Here is a 20,272-nt window from a genome sequence, read left to right on the forward strand (position 1 = left end):
TTAATCTTGGCGCCATGCAGGAGAGGCGCTTGCGTCCTTCATGGGACGCCTGGAAGGCGAATAGCACCTGCCAAGATCCTGGTGCCTACTAGGAGAGGCGCTTGAGTCCTTAATAGGACGCCTGGAAGGTCCAACAGAATCTGGGAGCCTCTTAGACTCTAGGCGCTTGTAAGAAGGGGAGCGTCCTTCCCCTGAAGCTCGTCTGGAAGTAGAGCGAATCCTGCTACTTTCTTCTGGGACTCTGTACAGAGAGGGGCTCTCGTCTTTTCCGGAACGTCTGGACGAATGAATTCTCTCACATGAGATCCGTGATACGTCAGAAAGCAGGAGGCTCTCAGGCTCCTGGCGCCCGTCAGGAGAGGCGCTTGTGCCTTGTGACAAACTCCTGGATGGTCTCTTAGCAGAAGGGGGCTTCCGATCATCCGAGGGCTTAATAGGAGAAGACGTACGTCTATGAGTGTAGGCAAATGAAGAAGAAGGTTTCACTGGGGACGAATACCTTTCAGGCGACGGGCGTTTGCTGGCGCCAGAGCGCCTACTATCAGAGGCTCTCATAACTGAGCTCTTGATGAGAAGGGATAAGTCCTTCTTTCGAGAAGAGCCCTTCGAAAGTACTCCTACCAGAGCGGACAATTGTTCCTGGAGGCCTACCAACTTCCTTCGTCATAGAAGAAACTCCTTCCGGAGAGGAGTCAGGAGATCTAGGCACTCTCTTCTTCCGAGCAGGTGAATACTCTGGGAAAGGCTCAGGGCTGGAATCCAAGGCGTTGCCTGCAGGAGGCTTCCAGACTCTCTTGAGAGGACGAGACTTAGACGACGAACTCCAGGCTCTTCTCGGTGAAGACGAATCTGAGTCCGAAAAGCACTTCTTCAGGACGCTTTTACAATAGCTGTCCTTGGCAGCCTGGGAAGGGTCTACAGGATCTGCCGAAGGAACGCCTGACCGTTGGGAATACTCTACATCCCCCTTGCGGCTGTCGACATTCCTCCTCCTCTGGGCATGGGAGTTTGGAAGCGGTCTAGGAGCAATGCAATGGGGACACTGCACAAATCATTGCCCTTACCTTTGTCTTTCATCGCTTGCAGTTGCGATTGCAAGCTGAGAATAGAGGCCCTCATTGCAGCCATCTCCGTTGACGAATCCACGGGTTCGCTGCGGGGGGAAGGGGCTGAAACCAGACTAGGAGCAGGAGAATCAACAGAAGAGTTAGGAGCTACCTCATGCTCAATAGAGCAGGATCTACTAGAGCTTCTGATGGAAGCCTTCCTGACTCTATCCTTCTCCAGCTTTCTGATATAAGCAGCCAAACTCTTCCATTCAACTTCAGTTAAACTTTCACACTCTACACAGGTGTTAGTTGCTGAACAATCATTCCCCCTACATTTACCACAAACCGTGTGAGGATCTACCTCAGCTTTCGGTAGTCTCACCTTACATTCCTCTTTCGCACAAACCCTAAACACAGGTGCAACGTCAGACATTCTAGAGTAATCTAAATCCAAAATCCAAAAAACGGTCCACTAAAAGCGTATGCCAAAGCCAAAGATCAATACGTCACCAAAGGTCAACCAGATAATCCTCAGCAATCGAGAAAGAATTTCTAAGCAGGAGGAACCAACAACGATGTTGTCGGAACCGGCGACAGAGAAAATCTGATTAGAAAACGGGAATGGTTCCTAGTCCCGCCACCCAGCGGCAGGAATGGGCTGATCACCTGACCTACCTGTCGCGTGTGCCGCGAGTTTTGAATTCTGTCAGGACGTCAGAGACTATAGCTAAGTATATATCTGCCGGGGAAGTTGCATGTACAAAAATGATAACTACTCTGAATACATTACCAAATACAGGCAGTCCCCGGGTTACGACAGGTTCGGCTTACGACGTTCCGAGGTTCAGGCGCTTTTCAATTATATTCATCAGAAATTATTTCCTGGGTTACAACGCATGTTCCAGGGTTACGACGCCTACAACACTCATCTGGCAGAAGAAATATGACACCAAAAATGCAAAATAATCAATATTTGAAGTTTTTTTATGCAAAATGCAATAAGAATGCAGTTTACATAGTTTTGAATACACCCAAAGCATTTAAACTAAGGTTTTCTTAGCATTTTTGGTGATGTTCCGGCTTACGACGATTTTCGGGTTACAGCACGTCTCAAGAATGGAACCCGTCGTAATACGGGGACTGCCTGTACTAAAAATAATTCAAGCTGAATATGATGAAAACCAAAATTACACAAGAAAGCATGCACTAAGAAAAATAATTTCTCTGATGCCAGGAACTTATGTTTAAACTAAGATCATGTACACTTCAGAACAAAAGAGGGATGCAATGAACTAAGCAATATCTTATGACTAATGACTAAGAACAAAGACGAGGGCTACAAATACTTTAACTACCAAAAAGTAAAGGAAGCTACCACATCTGGTTTGAAGTAAAAGCCAAGAAAACAAAGTATAAAGTTTATTTCTCAAATGACTCACATAAATTATTTAAAAAAATAAACCTCTTGTCATCAACGAGCATTAAGGGAAGGCGTTGCTGTGCTACTTTCAGGAACAGTCACCTCCTGGACATAATAAAAGTAAGGTGGGAGAGACAACTGCACTGGGACAGCAGATGCATCTTGAGACACAGGTGCAACTGCTTGGTACGTGGGTTGGGTTATAGACACAGCTGCAGGGCTGGCGGTGCTGTTTGAGGGGAGAGACGTGACTATGTGTGCTGGACCTTGCTCCGAAACTGGATTGGAAGAACGAGGTAAGTGGGACATAGTCAGAGTTGGGACCACATTTGTCGCCAGACACTGAAGAGCAACGGGAGGCTTGAACTGTCGCAAATGAGCATTCTCAACAATTTGTGCATTACGGAACTTGGCTGTGGTAACAATGCTATTTGTGTCCCTAACAGGAACTGTCAAAGAAGTGGGGATGGCCTCGGAGACACCAACTTGCAACGAATCTTCCCCTACAGCCAGTGGATCTATAACAGACTCGTGTATGATGAATGCAGCAGTCGGGGCTGTACCATTACCTAGACTACCTTGTAATATTTGTTGATTTACAGTAGTATAATGGGTGAGAATTCCTTGGAGAGACTGGTATAACTCTTGCAAGCTACTAGCCTCAGTCAATGAATACGTAATATTACGCAAAGAGTCCAGTTGTCCTCGAACCATCTCGGCTAAACTTGCGACTTCACTTGATGTGTTTGGCATCACTGCAGTAACAGGGTTACATTCTTGTTCCCCACCAACACTTACATTACCTCTGTCTGGCTCATCTGTGCAAAATGTTTGCACAGCCTCTTGGAGTGTAGATGCTTGGAGAGGCAAGTTATCTGTGATTGCACTGTTACAACACTCTTCGTCGTTCTCCTCAGACTGCAGACTTTTGTGATGCCTTTTCTTTCCTGGCAACACTTCTGCTGGTGCCCCTACACTTTTCCTCTTACTGGAGATTCCCATCTTCTTGCAATAATTGTAAACAAGATTACCTATATCCTTAACCTTAGGATAATATGCCCTATCATCAGGATGTGGAGTAACCACGTCATGTCCATGCTCGATTTGAACGTGGCTGTCCAGAAGTTTCTTGATGACCTTAGGTGCTGTTATTCCACTGTGCACCAGTTCCTTCACTTTGGCGATTATGGATGGGTGAATGTTACGTGATCTTCCTGTGAACTCGTGATTGTGGGCAGACCCTAGAGGCAAGGTGACGTAATATAATTCTTCTTTCTCCACGTCTGATTTTTTTGACAGTGCGGTACGTAGTGCCTTCAACCTGACCTTTCGCTCTGCAGGGAATGAAAGTGGATGCACAGCATAGCCCGGATACCTGAAATAAAAGATTGAGGTCTCTGGGAATAAACCTACAATGACAAGTGATGTAACTTTAGGCACAACTTTTTAAAAATTAAGTAGAAATCATACTCCACTGGAGAACTTTGAAATGTGAGCCACTTACTCCCAAAAGAGCACTGACTTCAGCATTTTTAAGGCACAATCCATAACCCACAATTTTGACAAAGAGAAAAGTCCCCATGCAGTGAAGTTCTCTAAAGTTCGTGATCATTTAACTACAGTATATATCTTTTGGTGAGACTGAGGCAAGGTCAACTAGAAAGTCATCACAGCTTTTATAATAAAGATGAGTTTAGTACTTCATCAAAAATTCTTAAAATATATATAGTACTATCTATAACAGCATTCATAAAGTAATCCAAAGGCAATGAAACATCAACCTTGCTGCAGTCTCTAACAGCTTTGTCATATATCACTGGTTTACAAAGAGGATGCTGTTTATTTCTATAGGAGCTATGAGGATGACTACTTACAAGGGGGCCTAAACCCAAAGTAATATTTCAAATTACATATACAGTATACAGTGCAGCAGTATCAAACTACTATGAGTGAAAAATTGCCTCCTTATGTGACCAGTACAAATTTCTCAGGCAAAAATCATGATTATTACAACTTTACCTGAGCAATCATTGGCCCAAGTAAAGTTTACTAATAAAATGCAACCACTTCCAGGATTAATTTGCTCAGGATTAATTCTTCGAACACTATTTGAATATCACTGTCAAACACTTATACTGCATTAAATTTCCATAAAATATTTCTTCAAAGGTACTGCTTTTCCCTCCCTATCATGACTGAATCAAATGAAAAAGCTTTAACTGCAGATCCCAAACTCCATTCCTTGATCATTTTCCTCTCCAACAAACTGTAGCCTTCAAATTTCTATTCTACAAATACTATTTTGGTTAGTGTTTACATGAGTAGTGATTATCCACCATTCTCTGGGGCAACTGCACATTATAAACTGTGTGAAGACCAGCCCACCCCTAGAATGCTTAGTTTGGGAACTGCCCCTTTTAAAATGCTTATCACCCACCAGATTTAGACCAAATATTTCTGTTAGAACTGATCTTATGGATGCAGAGTTACAGGCTTTGACAAAATACCATTACAGATGTGGAGACAGGAAAAAAAAGTAACAAGCACAACGAGAGGCACGAAACTTAAGTTGAACAAGCATAAGACAAATACATGCTCAAGGCATAAGACGCACCAGTAAAACAATATGCACATACCACGATGAAGCATAAAAGGAAGACTGCGAAAAGTATAAGACAATGAACAATCAAGAACATACATGTCCAACAAGCATAAGACACATATGCTCAAGACACATACATACTCAAGACATATATGATACACAAGTGATGTGGATACCATCCACAAACCATATAAAATATCTACTTAAGCAGGTTGTGAATCACATAAAGCATTCAAGTACTTACTTGACAATGACCTTCACAGTTATTTTAGCAGGGCATGACGTGAACATGACGTCTTTGTATGCTTTCTTGGGCGTTCTTGATACTTTGGTCTTCTTTTCCTCAACCCTGTTACTATTCTCTTCAGATTTCCCTCTGTCTCCTTCATTTATAAACTCATCAGGAACCGAGATGTCCACAATCTCATCACTTTTTTTCTTCTGGAAAAATCAGTTTTTAGTCATGTGAAATAAGTGAAGTCATTAAAACTAATAAAAGACTTTAACACTAATCAGTTCTGTATGCAAATTCATAAGCTTGAGTACCAAAGCACAAAAGACATGAAACGATCTGGTAAATACAACATCAAAACCTGATAAACAGTTATGATAAATGCACATACAGTGTTGTACAGCAGAGTCAATGAAAACTGAAATGTAAACTGAAATGGAGGATAAGCAGAAGTACCTACTGACAAGATTGATTCTCAAGGAAAGAATCTAGTAGCAAACCACTGTGTGTTCTTGTGAACATAAGCTATGGGGTTAGGTACTGTACACCAGCCGTAGATATCTCTACATCCAAAGGACATGTGTATGAATTATACATGCAAGCAAACGATTTCCAACAGAGTGAGAAACGACAATCCCAAATATATAAAAAAGTATTATAATTTTTGGTATTTTAACCAAGATAATGAGTTAATCATTTGTGTGGATTATCTTGGACACATTAGATTACAATTTAACACTTGAAAATAGAAATTTTTGTTTTATGAAACAAGTCTAGGGACATAAAAGATGCTACGTACCTATATTTATAGCATAAATTTCTAGGAAACTTCATAGCTCTATTTATAGCATAAATTTCTAGGAAACTTCATAGCTCTATTTATAGCATAAATTTCTAGGAAACTTCAGAGTTCTATTTATAGCCTAAATTTCTAGGGAACTTCAGAGCTCTATTCATAGCATAAATTTCTAAGGAACTTCAGAGCTCTATTCATAGCATGTATTTCTAGGGAACTTCAGAGCTCTATTCATAGCATGTATTTCTAGGGAACTTCAGAGCTCTATTCATAGCATAAATTTCTAGGAAACTTCATAGCTCTATTTATAGCATAAATTTCTAGGGAACTTCAGAGCTCTATTCACCGCATAAATTTCTAGGAAACTTCATAGCTCTATTTATAGTATAAATTTCTAAGGAACTTCAGAACTCTATTTATAACACAAATTTCTAGGAAACTTCAGAGCTCTATTTATAGCATAAATTTTTAGGGAACTTCAGAGCTATATTCATAGCATAAATTTCTAGGAAACTTCAGAGCTCTATTTATAGCATAAATTTCCAGGGAACTTCAGAGCTCTATTCATAGCATAAATTTCTAGGAAACTTCAGAGCTCTATTCATAGCATAAATTTCTAGGAAACATCAGAGCTCTATGTAGATGCATGAAAGTCAAATACTAAACCACAAACTAGGGGCGGTGCATCATGACTAATTTGAGAATCCTTATCAAAGAGAATGATATATATAGATACCTAAATACAGTAAGCGCATCCATCATTGCTACTCACCTTAAATTTATAATTCATCCCGAAGGTACACTTCAGGTCCTCAGAGGAGGCAATGATAAAAGGAACGCCATCAAACATGACTCTCTTGTGTTGCCACATGATACGACACTCCTGAGACCGCGCATTACGTCGTTTCTCAAAGTTGCATGGATGGCTGCGGAGAATGACTGTGGTCAGCACTGGGAGTTACCAAATGGACTACAAAGAGTCCACCATAATACTACGTACTATACTCCAATTGTGATCCAGATGAGACATGAAATTCACTCTTCCCTTTTGACATAAAAACTTATTTGACATCTTGACAAAATCACTAGGAACATTTAATACATCAACACAAAACTCAGTAGTGTAATAAATATGTACACTATGCAATTTAACCTTGATTTTCACAGGCCTTTTGCAATCAAATCTCTGAGATCGGTGAGCAGCAAAACTCCATAAACAACTGGAACTAAAGTTTAATCCAGTTTTCAGTCAACGTGTGACACTAAAATATACTGACAGAGTAAATTTTTTCTATCCTTAAAGAATGCTTCTGAATATTTTAAAGACAGCTTTTACATAATTTTTCATCTTTATTCTAAAACTAGTAGACTGCCCTAGTTGAGATCAACAGTAAAACAGCACTGTACTACAATACAAATATTTGTATATTAACTGTCCTTTGACATTTTACATACTAAAAAAAAAAACCCATCTGGACTGTTACATGATGTAGGTGTATGTCTGATTTTTATGGATGTGAATGTATCCAAAGCAGTTCTATACCTTTTCCCGCTAAACACTTTACTATTAAAAACAAATGCGAAAGAAAATAACTTGGTGTACTGCAATCTACAATATAAAATTTTACATACCAAAACTGAAAAACATAAATTCGATAACAAAACACCAACCTCTTAATATAATCACAAAGAATACTTCTGGAATGTCCTTCTAAGGCTTGATGCAAGATGGCTTTGGAAGAGGCAATGCCATAGATCCACTTTCCATCTATTACTCTGACTGAGGTTAAGTATTGGCCCCATACAGGTACTTCTACCAAAGGTAACTCTGGCTTCAAGTTGTTCTAGAGAGAAGAAATGAGGAAAGCAATTAAGTAACTGATAACTAAAAGAATGTGTGTACAATAATTCTTCATAGATCCATTGACCAACATCTAGTTTTAGTAAATACTCAAAAATACTGGAATCCCTTTTTGGCTTCATAGCACTAATGACTATGTACATCTGTCCTGTCACTTCAAATCAGCTGAAAACTTAACACATTCAAATGAATGACTAAAACTTATAAACAGTGGGTCTTAATTATTATTTGTCATTAAGAACTCTTGAAATAATGATAGACATTATAAAATCACATACAGGTTTAAAATAATTTATCATTCTTCAGTCAAAGAACCACAAACAACAGAGGTACTTACAAAAACTTTCCCTTTATCTGACGGAGAAAGGGGGTAATGTTTTCTCTTCTTGAGGAAGTTGATCCTCCTGATGACGTTGTCTTCTTCCTCTAAGCTCTTCCATTTCAATCTTGCCCTCCTGGCAGATTTCCTCCTAGGCACCTGTGAGCTGTCGTCTTCATTTTCCAACTTGATGTCAAAGTTTTCCTTCTGAGAACCCTCGGAAAGGCTGATCGTGGGGAATTCATCTCTTGACAAATCTTGAAACACAAACCTGGATTCTATAAGGCCTGGTTTCACATGATTGGAATCACTACTGTTTGGCTGTTCAACTGGGAGGCATCTGTTACTTGCAACTTCTAAAGAGTTTCTGATGTCAGCAACAGCACTGCTGGAGCCCTGGCCTGATTTGACGTAAACCGAGACTAAATCAGATGTTCTCGGTGCCTGTACTTCAATTCTTGGTTCTTCACCACTGACCTGCACTAAAACTTGTTGATCAATCAAATAGGGAACTGACTGAACTTGGACTGATGTACCATCTTTAACCACACTATCAGGCAAGTCAACCATGACACATCCCTGAACTGGTTCCCCAATCACAATTGAGCCTGGCTCACTCCTGTTCCCAACTGTGGGAAGTAAACCATCTAAGGGTATGTCAGAATCTAATTCAACGGTCTGGGATGATGAAGCATTTTCTACAGTAACTTTTCTAGTTTTCCCTTTACCCCCTTCACCAATCATTTTACAGTCTATAAGCGGCTCACCGGAGGGGCACTTGTTCTTCAGCACTATGTCCCCATGTGGAATACTTCTGTGCACCTGGTAAACACTTGGTACACTTGATGGCTGCCCTGATGATTCCATGTTACAGACCACGATCTGAACATTATTACATTTTGAATGTTGCGCCTTCTATGTTTACATGTTTCTTGACTAAGGCTTCTGTTAATCCACAAATTGCACTTCATTAAAACATCTGCTTCCTTTCAACTTAGTTGTTTGTGAAGAGTTCCCAACCAAGCCATCGGATGTAGAGAAAAAGGAGTACTACTGGGAGTGAAAGGGGCACCACCAAGATGTAATACAGCAGGCCAAATTCTGGGAAAAATAACAAAATGCAATTAATTTACTGTAATTAAAAAAACAAACCTTATCATTAGATTGGCATCATAAATAAACATAAAGAGGTAACTGCTGAGCTAAAGGGCTGCTGTGGTAGTAGTCTGCAACTTTCCAAGACATAGCCTAGGACTTGAAGTTAGCTTGGGTTAGGTGACATCCCTGCATTTCACTTATTTTCATTTGCCTCCACTCAAAAACCGGTAGAAATTAAAACTTCCACCACGGCTGGTTCCTGCCAAGTCACCGACTGGAACATTTACCGCCATTTGTCTGTTTTGTTATTGTGTTTATAGGTAGTATATTTACCTTCATTATGTTTTATGTTTATACACAAGGGGTTAGGGTAGATCATCACAGCAGGCCAAGCAGGCCACCTACCATCAATGCAAGCCACCCTCCGAAAAAGTACATTATAACACGTCCTGACACCCGAGATGGGCATCAGTCGCGACTTGTTGTTGGTGAGAAACGGAGCTTAAACGACCTCTACTCTCCTTTCGAAGTAAGTATTTTCTCCAAAGTTAGAAATTAAGGCCAAATTTTAAGATTTAAACAGAGGGTACTGAAAACGGTCTCAAACGTAGTGCAAATCTCACCAAAACGCGTTCAACATTTTTACTTACAACTCGAGGTATTTAGAAGATTGACGCCATCTCGATGTTTACGGAGTAGCTTGTGTCAATAAACTAACCATTTCCTGTGATAAATCCGCACACCACTTGTACCACAGACGCTGGAGCACTTTTATCACAACAATCGAAACACGATTTCTCATCAACAACAAGCCAGGCGTAAACAGCTGTTGGGGTAGAAGATGACGAGAAGCGTGCTCTTGGCTAATTTTTAAATAAGTAGTAAAACATCAATATTTTACATATTTTATGATGATTAATTTGAAAAATATTCGTTATTGAAAAAGTAACTCGACTCTGACTCAAATTTAAGTAATTATTTTTCTGAATTAGAACGTTCTTTCAAGTTCTGTATTATGACGTCACGACATCTTGACTTTCGTACCTATTGTAAATAATTGCTATACTCAACTGTCATTGCAGAACAGTTTACCAGTTATTCATGCAGATTGTTATCAGCTATACATGTAATTGTTATAATCGTAATGCGCATATTATCTTTTATTATTTACTTTTGGATATATGAAGATGTTTTACTGTTGGATTATCGCCGTAGTGTTACGCAATCGTTTTCGGTCCATGGCCTCTTGTCTGTTTTCGCACCATAAGAAATTAGGGCCGAATTTGCAATGACCAGAAAGTCGTTAAAAGAGGAAAGTTAGCATTGAGGGGCATATGTTTGACTGAGAAAAATAAAAATTTATTCAATAGCTAGCTTGTAAAAAATACTTGGTTATAAAAACTTGATTGACAACTAAGCAGCATGTCTACTATGGGTTTCAGAGACAGTGCAAGCAGGTTTTTGGGCAATACCTATTTCTGTAACGAACACTCTTAACAGAACGAGATTTTGCTATAGTGCATTACACCCAGTGCCGTAATTTATAAGGGTATCGTGAATCACTAATCGTAAAGAATAACGACACTTGTCCTTGTACCAAGAGACAAAAAAACTCCATTATGCAGAAATGGATACGAACACGCGTATAAAGCTCCACCTACCCTCTCCCCAACCCCCCCCCCCCCCTCCTATCCCTTTTCCTTCTTCGTTCCTCCGCCTTCCTTTCTCTCTCTCTCTCTCTCTCTCTCTCTCTGTGCCATTCGTATGTGTTGACCCTCCAAACTGGGTATAAGACTACACACAAAACGTTGAATTGGTGAAATTAGGCTATGTATTGGAAGTATAATATACATAAATATTAAAGCAATTTATCATTATTGCATTACTATACAACTAGAATTCATGGAAACAGTTTATAACCTGTTAAGCGTCACCCACGTAATAATACGTTTACCGCGATCTACTCGGTAGCGCCTTCAACGGGATATTACGTTCAAGACTTTAACTGTGCTTGTCAAGCCGTCAGCCCCGTAATAATACGTTTACTCGCATAGAAAGTGTAGGAACATCATTTGGTAACACTCTCAGCACCATGGGAAACTTATTTCCAGCCTGGCAACTCTTTCCTGTGGTCGCTTATGCTAGAAAACTGCCTGTCCCTGTTGGTTTTCTTTCAATACGCTTCGGGCGTTTATCGAGACAAATTGGATTTCGCGTCTTTCACAATGAATGTCCAAAGAGGAGGCATATTTCTTTAGGTGAGATCAATCAAATACTAGATGAGGAGTGTGATATTGATAACCTCTTTGATGATGAGAGCTCTAGTTCTGAATCCTCCAGTGATGATACAAATTTTCTTCCAATTGCGTGAAGATGACTTTTCTTTGCCGAGTGACTGGACTCCGAGAGAGAGAGAGAGAGAGAGAGAGAGAGAGAGAGAGAGAGAGAGAGAGATAGAGAGAGAGAGAGAGAGATAGAAAAGAGGAGAGAGAGAGAGAGAGAGAGAGAGAATTTTCCTACAGTTAATTACAGTATGAATAACAAGCATAAAAATCAATATTAACTTTGAAAAACTATCATCAGTGCTATGATCGCTGATTACAAAAAAGCGTGACGGTACGTAGCAGCGAGCTCATCAGGGCGGACGCTTAACAGGATAATGGAACGGCGTATGTGTGAAACCTCCACTAATGTGGCAACGATGATTTTGCCATTCTTAGCATGCAAACATTAAAGCATGCAAACATTAAAGGTTACATTTATTTCTGGCATACGATTATTAAGAATTCAAAATACTAATAAAGACTGAAATCAATGAAAGTGCTAGCAAAAACAAAAAAAGCAAAAAAAAAAAAAAAAAAAAACGTAGTCGTTCCTCTGTGCACTTTTCCGTATTCGTTCCTCTATGGTTTTCGGCAGCCAGATGTACGAAAACGTTAGAAACATTTGATTTTATCTACGTTAGAAATATCTGTAATTTTTCGGGGTAATTTGGTTGCAAAAAAGGGATAATATACATGAATTAAATCAAATTTTTTAAATAACAATGTAAATTTAAACTAAATAACGAGTAAAGTAAACAGTTTAGGGAATAAAACTTTGCAGTTCGTCGTCGGTCTGTCTGTCTGCTGTTTGTAATTGTGTTTATGGCGCGCGCGCTTTAGAAACCAGGAACAGCAACTGGGTTTTAAAGTGCAATGTGGAGTGAACTGAGACCAAAATGTGTATAATAAACAATCAAATAAGCACTGTGGAGTTTCAGTTGTGATGGCAGTAAGGATAAAAACGCCGATTACAAGGTAAGAATGAATTCAGTCCAACCATAACCCCGGGAATAACAAGTTTCATACTTTCACTAATATAGGCACAAAATGTTGTTTTATTGTGCTGATTACAACTGCAATCTTGAGTAAGATCAATAAACGTTACATACAATACGCTAACATTGTTCAAATGAGTGCTGGGAAGGCTGGGTAAAGATGGTGTCCGTCACTGATGAGAACCGTCCATGAAAAACGTAGCCGCCATATTGGATTTAAAACTGCCTTGAAACATATTTTTTTTACGAAGAGCTCACATGCTTATTTTAGTTCGTATGGGGCTTTTCATATATCACAATATGTTGACGAAACTTCAGTCTTTTAAATGGTATGCTTAGAGTTGCAATTGTATTCATGTTTCACCAATTAAATATCGAGTGATAAGACCCGTCTACCGTGATGAGGGTTGGCCTGTTGTGATGTTTCCCCCTAGTAATACTAGACACAACAGCATTTTGCACATAAACTGGAAGTTACTGAACGTAGAAAGGTGTGTTAATAGTTGCAAGGGTAGATCTAGCCTAATTAACAACTCTGTGTCAATTTCTGGGGGGTTGACTGTAATTAACCCCCAGGGGCCTGTACTAAACACAAAGAAATACATTTGACACTGGAATCCCCTAGTGGCTTTCATATTCACCGGAACGTTCCTTGCAGTCCGTACGGAATTACTGCCTAAAATTACCATTGCAATTGCCATTGTCTAGTTCACAGCGGAACGCCGGTTTAAAATTACCGCAAATTCTACCAAAAATCATGGTTCCCATTTTAATTGTTAGACATGATACTAGCCTTGGTGCGTAACAGGTCGGCTTAACCTAATGTAGGCAAAGAACTAGGTATAGCCTACCCTATTGGGCCAATATGAAAGCAAAACATCTAAATAAAAAAATTAACATAAAAAACATATTTTACATTTAAATTCGCCTACGGGTTTTAAAAATAACCTTCAATATTCCTTGACCCTTACCCGGGTTTAGCGTAACCCTGCCCCTAACAGACGTAGCCTACCTTAGCGTAGCCTATAAGATATCACGTATATAAGCAACATCCAATCACATTTACGGTTCCTGTTTAACTAACACAACGGGAATAAGCAGTAAAATTAATAATTATAGCAAGAAATTACCCTCCATGGGTAGTTAGTTGGTACCAATACAGACGGCGATGTTATTGTTTACATTCCTCGAGAAGTTGCCTCTGTCTGGATTATCTTCCGGACGTTGGAGGCCGAGGATGACTAGGGAGAGTTACAAATACTGTTCCTCCTCTAATTTCACGGCATACACCTGGAATATTTATTAAAAACGCCTTAATTGTCAATAAATGTCGTTTAAACAATTATCATAACTAATTAAAAGCATATGGAAATTAGAGTTTAAAAGAATACGGACTGCACAGGGGATGACCGAGCACAGAGTACCGTTCACATTTAATTTTATATACCCTAAGACGGGATGACAAAAACCACTCAAAAATAGTTTCTCCTCTAATTTCACGACATAAACATGAAATATTTATTAAAAATGCCTTTATTGTATTAAAATGTCGTTTAAACAATTATTATGATTGATTTTTAAAAATCTAAAACTACGTTTGAAGCCGGGGATGACAAGGAAGAGTTACAACCGTTTCTCCTCTCATTTCATGTTCTAAACTTGAAATATTTATTAAAAATATCTTTATTGTCGTCAAATGCCGTTTATACAATTATTATAATTAATCAAAAACATCTAAAACTACGTTGGAAGCCAAGGATAACAGGGAAGAGTTAAAAATACTGTTTCTCCTCCCATTTCACGTCCTAGACTTGAAATATTTATTGAAAATACCTTTATTGTCATCAAATGTCGTTTAAACAATTATTATAACTATTATAATTAATCAAAAACTTCTAAAACTACGTTGGAAGCCGGGGGTGACAAGGAAGAGTTAAAAATACGGTCTTCCTCTAATTTCACGTTATAAACTTGAAATATTTATTAAAAAATATCTCTGTTATCGTCAAATGTCGTTTAAACCATTGTTATAATTAATAATTAAAAACATCTAAAACTGCGTTGGAAGGCAGGGTTGACAAATACCACTTAAAAATACTGCTTCTCCTCCTATTTCAAGTTCTAAAATTGAAATATTTATCAAAAATACCTTTGTTGTCGTCAAATGTCATTTAAACAATTATTATAATTAATCAAAAACATCTAAAACTACGTTGGAAGCCGGGAGTGACGAGGAAGAGTTAAAAATACTGATTCCCTAATTACACGTCATAAACTTGATATATTTTATAAAAAAAAAAATACCTCTGTTATCGTCAAATGTCGTTTAAGCTATTATTATAACTTATTAAAAACATCCAGAACTCCTAGAGTTTACAAAAATTCGGACTGCACCAAGGCATGACAGAACATATAGTACCGTTTCACATTTAATTTTATACGCCCTAAGACGGAATGACAAAAAAAAAACCACTTAAAATACTGTTTCTCCTCTAATTTCAAGTTCTAAAGTTGAAATATTTATTAAAAATACCTTTATTGTAATAAGATGTCGTTTAAACAATTATTATGATTAATAATTAAAAACATCTAAAACTACGTTGGAAGCCGGGGATGACAAATAAGAGTCAAAAATACTGTTATTTCTCCTCTAACTTCACGTCATAAACTTGAAATATTTATCAAAATATACCTCTGTTATCGTCCAATGGCGTTTGAGCTATTATTATAATTAACTAAAAACATCTAAAAGTCCTGGGGTTTCAAAATATACGGACTGCCTCATGGCCATGACAGAGCTCGGAGGACCGTTTCACATTTACTTTTGCGTCCTAAGACTGGAATTCATAAATAAATGTAGCTTCAGTGTCGTCAGACGTCGTTTAAATAGTTAGATTTAAAAACTTAGAAAGTTATAACAACATAAGATTTAAAAAATACGGGTATGACAAATATTCCCGGCTAGTACTGTTTCTCATTTAATTTCATAGATGAGAAATTTAGACAAAACATGAGCCTTGTTGTCGTAAAAAATCTGTCAAAACAGCTACATTTAAATGTTTAAACCAGTTGAAATAATTGTCAGAAGAGAGTGGAAAGTGAGACGGAAGGAGGAATGTTAATGGAGGTACAGTAAAACAAATGAACAGGGTTGCAGCTAGGGGCTGAATGAACGCTGCAAAGAACCTTAAGTAATGCCTACAGTGCACATCGTGGGGTGCACTGACGGCGCTACGACGTACGATGTCAACACCAAAATAAATAAGACAGCTGTTATTCGTTTACAGGTTACTGAAGGCATTCTAGCATTACGACTCATTCTCTGTGTTCCATCTTATAATTCTGGCTGTTCTCGACAGCACCACGTTATGGAATATCTCAGAATATCAAAAACAGATATTTTGGCTACGAAAAAAAAATAAATAATAATAATAAAAAAAGAATGGGATACGCCAGTTCGTCAAAATACGGACGAATTCACCATAGAGAATTCGTCCCTATTTTGACGAACTGATGTATCCCATTTTTTTTTTTTTTTTTTGGCCAAAATGTCTCAGTTTTTGATGTTCTGTGACATCCCAAAACTTCATCTGCCTGCGTAGTCCCAGTTTCAAGCCAAATTTCCTCAAAAGTTGAGATACTTGGTTAAAGGCTCTGAATAATATCAAAATCCTTGAAGACCACTTTCTTAGAATTGGGAAAAAATGGTTTAATCAAAGGTTGAGCTGACTAGTTACAGGCTCGGAATAATATCAAAGATTTCGATATTATTCCGAGCCTGTAACTAATCAGCTCAACCTTTGAGTTAGCCATTTTTCCCAATTCTGAGAAAATGGTCCTCAAAGATTTTGATATTATTCAGAGCCTGTAACTAGTCAGCTCAATCTTTGATTAAACCATTTTTTTCTCATTCTGAGATAATGATAGTCAAAGATTGAGCTGATTAGTTACAGGCTCTGAATAATACAAAATCTTTGAATTTCATTATCTCAGAATGGGTAAAAAAGCTTACTCAAAGATTCAGCTGATTAGTTACAGGATCTGAATAATACCAAAGATTTTGAGTAAGCCATTTTTTCCCATTCTGAGATAATGATATTCAAAGATTTGGTATTATTCAGAGCCTGTAACTAATCAGCTCAGTCTTTGACTATCATTATCTCAGAATGAGGAAAAAATGGTTTAATCAAATGTTGAGCTGATGAGTTACAGGCTCTGAATAATATCAAAATCCTTGAAGACCATTTTCTCAGAATTGGGAAAAAATGGCTTACTCAAAGGTTGAGCTGATGAGTTACAGGCTCGGAATAATATAAAAATCTTTGTAGATCGTTTCTCAGAATGGGTGACAAAATGGTTTACGACGGTCCGTCAAACTAGGAACGAATCAGAGAGATTTGTGGTTATTTAATTTATTAAATAATAATGACTTCCCAGCTTTTCTTGCTAAGAAACAAGTTCAACGACGTGAACAAAAAAATGTCGAGAGTAACTGATTTACTTTTCTGAAGGAAGAAGTGTACACAACTTAAACAAAAGGATGCTTATATCATGGTTGGTGATTTTTTAAAATTTTCTTTCAATAAAAAATAAAAAATCAGTGATTTAATTGAGTTATTTGTTTCATTTTTAATTTTAGATGTTTTTTTTTTCAATCCTTTAACTCAAAATGTACTTTATGACAGAATTACTATTGATTTATCTTTTAGGTCTCCAGTTCTGGCCTAAAGTATGTACTTGTAATTTTTATTTATAACAAAATAAATAGATGCAGCACAGTTATGCCTAATTTTTTTTAACCTCCAAACAATATTTTTCAATTTGTTTGCTCTCAAGTTAAAAAATTTTAAAAATAAAAACACTCAAAAAATGTATTATTTTTTAATGAAAAAATCAATGAAATAATCACTTGATTAAATCAGTTTGATTTAATCATTGCCAACCCTGGCTTTTATCGCATATGCTGCCTTGAAATTACTAATTTTTCATATACAATCCGTCAATGAAAAGGCGGGGGGTCGGCTGGGGAGAGGCGGAGTTCAGCTTCATGTATGCTTTGCATGAAGGACAGCAGACAGTAACATTTTTTTAAAGTGTTCCTTCTTCCATAGCGTAATCCAAATTTGTTTTTTCCCCTCATTTTCTGTAATCTCTTCCCACCCACTCTGCTGTCTAGCTTCTTCAACGTTCACTGCCTCCAATATTTCGTCCATCTTCTAATAAACAAATCCTTTGTTTATCAGAAGGATAGAATTTTGTAAAAAATTAAAACACCCACTTGACGAAGTCGATCTTAAGAAGGGAACATCTCAAAAAATGCATCGAGACAGCCTTATCACAGTGGGCGTATGACTCACCAAGCCGTGGAAAAGAGAGAGAGAGAGAGAGAGAGAGACTAGACTGGCTGCCTGCCTGGGGAGTATAAAAACAGGACGGCGAGATCCTGGAGCTTCACAACGGTGCCGGAGGAGCCAGAGAGACAAAGAGAGAGGCAGGTCTCCCCTCCCGAAGAACATCACTACTACACTACACTTCCGCCATGAGGACCTACAGAGGGCGCGAGAGGATGTGGGCGGCTGCCAGCAGCACCGGGATCGCGTTACGGGCGGCCTTACTCCTGGGCGTGTTCATGGGCGTCATCTACGCCAACCCGGGGCGTCCCGACTCTATGTCCTTCAGCGACGTCCTCAGCCTTCTGGAGGAGCAAACGCGTGAGTACAATACAGGAGAGAGAGAGAGAGAGAGCTTCTCAAAATTTTACAGATAAATTTGTCTGTTTCTTGGTAAAGATTCTTAGAATAGAATAGAATTATTATTATTATTATTATTATTATTATTATTATTATTATTATTATTATTATTATTATTATTATTATTATTATTATGGTGTATGCTGCAAACACACCTTTCAAACGTATTTCTATTGAATATAATGACAGAATTTACAGAATCTATTTTACAAAGAATGATCTCAATTCTTTATAAGATTTGAGAGAATTCTTTATGAAATAAATTCTATAACTTCTGCCATTATATTCAATAGAATTTCATTATTATTATTATCATTTATTATTATTATTATTATTATTATTTTATTATTATTATTATTATTATTATTATTATGATTATTATTATTATTCAGAAGACGGACACTGTTCATATGGAACAAACACACCAAAGGGGCCACTGGCTTGAACTTCAAGCTTCCAAAGAGTACGGTGCTATTAGGAAGTAAAGAGAAGGTAAAGAAAAAAAAAATAGTAGAATAGAGTCTTCAGGCCAAAAGCCAAAAGCGCTGGTGGGATCTATTTATGAGGTCATTCAACTGAAAAGGGAAACTGAGAATAAAAATGTCCTTTTGAAAGTGTAACAGGAGCTCCTGTTGAAGTTGCACAGCCAAACAGCTGCTCAAGAAGTTTGACGAAAGTAAGAAAGAGAATATGAACGGAGTTACTGTGTTACTGTAAAAGGAATGAAAAGGGTGGTTGCTAGGGGCCGAAGGGACGTTGCAAAGACCCTTAAAGTAATTCCTGCAGCGCACCACGTGAGGTGCACTGCCAGCACTTTCTCACTACGGTGGCAAGAGCTTTTATGCAAATAAGATAGGACGAAACTCCTTTCTATATATTCTTTCATCGCAGTAATTCAATGCAAAAAAGCGAAAATAACTTCGGATTTTAGTTATATTTCAATAAAAACTTGTTTGCGTGTTTGAGAAAATCAGACGGCTTAAAAGCCAACTAAATTTATATATATATATATATATGATATATATATATAAATATATATATATATATTAATATATAATATCATTCGAGCTACAAATGTCCTTTAATATCTAATTCGCTCTATCTCGGAATTGATATATTTTCATATATGTACCGAAGGGGAATTTTTAGTTGATAAAATTATTATCAACTAAAAATTCCCCTTCGGTACATATATGAAAATATATCAATTCCGAGGTAGAGCGAATTAGATATTAAAGGACATTTGTAGCTCGAATGATGTATATGAATCACGGTGATATGATAATTATTCATATAGAATTATTATTATAGATATATATAGATATATATATATATATATAATTATGTTAATTTAATACGTCTTTACCTGCGAAAGCTGACCAGACATATCTACAAGATACTGGGAACAGATGCATTCTGCTCACTTAGTGAAAACAGGTTTCAATTCTAATAACTCATCCCCTCTACTTGAATCTCCTGTTATCTTCTGTTACTTCTTCCTAATAAACATCAAAATATTCTTTGGATGCTTGAATTTCAAGTCAGTGACCCTGTGGAGGTCTTATTCCATGTGAATAGGGTTCGTCGTCTGAATGATAATAATAATAATAATAATAATAATAATAATAATAATAATAATAATAATAATAATAATAATAATAATAATAATAATAATAATAATAATAATAATAATAATAATAATAATAATAATAATAATAATAATAATCGAGTAATTACAACAAAATGATTACTGTATCAGCCCCAATCTGGTTACGTGAAGGTAAAGTAGTAAAAAAAAAAAAATGAAAAAAATCAGCCTCTCAGAA

General features: G+C 37.5%; 3 protein-coding genes across 7 annotated transcripts in view; 1 reads left to right on the top strand and 2 right to left on the bottom strand.

Annotated features, from left to right (window-relative positions):
* LOC135201167 (serine/arginine repetitive matrix protein 1-like) lies at positions 1-1,482 on the bottom strand. Its single transcript, XM_064230044.1, has 3 exons — positions 1,065-1,482; positions 656-849; positions 1-603 (listed from the first exon to the last, which is right to left on the bottom strand). The coding sequence occupies exons 1-3, from the start codon at positions 1,480-1,482 to the stop codon at positions 1-3; spliced, it is 1,215 nt and encodes a 404-aa protein (XP_064086114.1).
* A 971-nt stretch (positions 1,483-2,453) lies between these two features.
* The window catches only part of LOC135201698 (uncharacterized), a 36,589-nt gene continuing 18,770 nt past the window's right edge, over positions 2,454-20,272 (bottom strand). The window contains exons 1-6 of one of the 5 annotated variants that reach the window (XM_064230850.1): positions 13,827-13,970; positions 8,298-9,380; positions 7,771-7,943; positions 6,872-7,025; positions 5,316-5,509; positions 2,454-3,844 (exon numbers count right to left, since the gene is read on the bottom strand). In XM_064230850.1, the coding sequence (XP_064086920.1) occupies positions 2,521-3,844; positions 5,316-5,509; positions 6,872-7,025; positions 7,771-7,943; positions 8,298-9,146 (2,694 nt within the window). In that variant the 5' untranslated portion in view covers positions 9,147-9,380; positions 13,827-13,970 and the 3' untranslated portion in view covers positions 2,454-2,520. Of the gene's footprint in view, positions 3,845-5,315; positions 5,513-6,871; positions 7,026-7,770; positions 7,944-8,297; positions 9,381-13,708; positions 13,971-20,272 lie in introns of those variants that run through there. The other 4 variants (XM_064230845.1, XM_064230849.1, XM_064230847.1 and 1 more) reach the window with 4 other exon arrangements.
* LOC135201699 (indian hedgehog B protein-like) overlaps positions 18,133-20,272 on the top strand; it is a 19,063-nt gene continuing 16,923 nt past the window's right edge. Inside the window, exon 1 of the mRNA XM_064230851.1 lies at positions 18,133-18,407. Within this exon, the coding sequence (XP_064086921.1) occupies positions 18,236-18,407 (172 nt within the window). The 5' untranslated portion in view covers positions 18,133-18,235. The remainder of the gene's footprint in view (positions 18,408-20,272) is intronic.

The sequence above is a fragment of the Macrobrachium nipponense genome, chromosome 28 (genome assembly GCF_015104395.2).
Source record: "Macrobrachium nipponense isolate FS-2020 chromosome 28, ASM1510439v2, whole genome shotgun sequence".
Lineage (NCBI taxonomy): Eukaryota > Metazoa > Arthropoda > Malacostraca > Decapoda > Palaemonidae > Macrobrachium > Macrobrachium nipponense.

What these genes read in the sequence shown, in the direction of transcription:
- LOC135201167 (XM_064230044.1), bottom strand. Translation starts at nt 1,482, where the DNA reads ATGTCTGACGTTGCACCTGTGTTTAGGGTTTGTGCGAAAGAGGAATGT. An exon ending in GCAAGCGATGAAAGACAAAG is followed by an intron (nt 850 to 1,064) that starts GTAAGGGCAATG and finishes TTTCGGACTCAG; the next exon opens with ATTCGTCTTCACCGAGAAGA. An exon ending in TTTCTTCTATGACGAAGGAA is followed by an intron (nt 604 to 655) that starts GTTGGTAGGCCT and finishes GTACTTTCGAAG; the next exon opens with GGCTCTTCTCGAAAGAAGGA.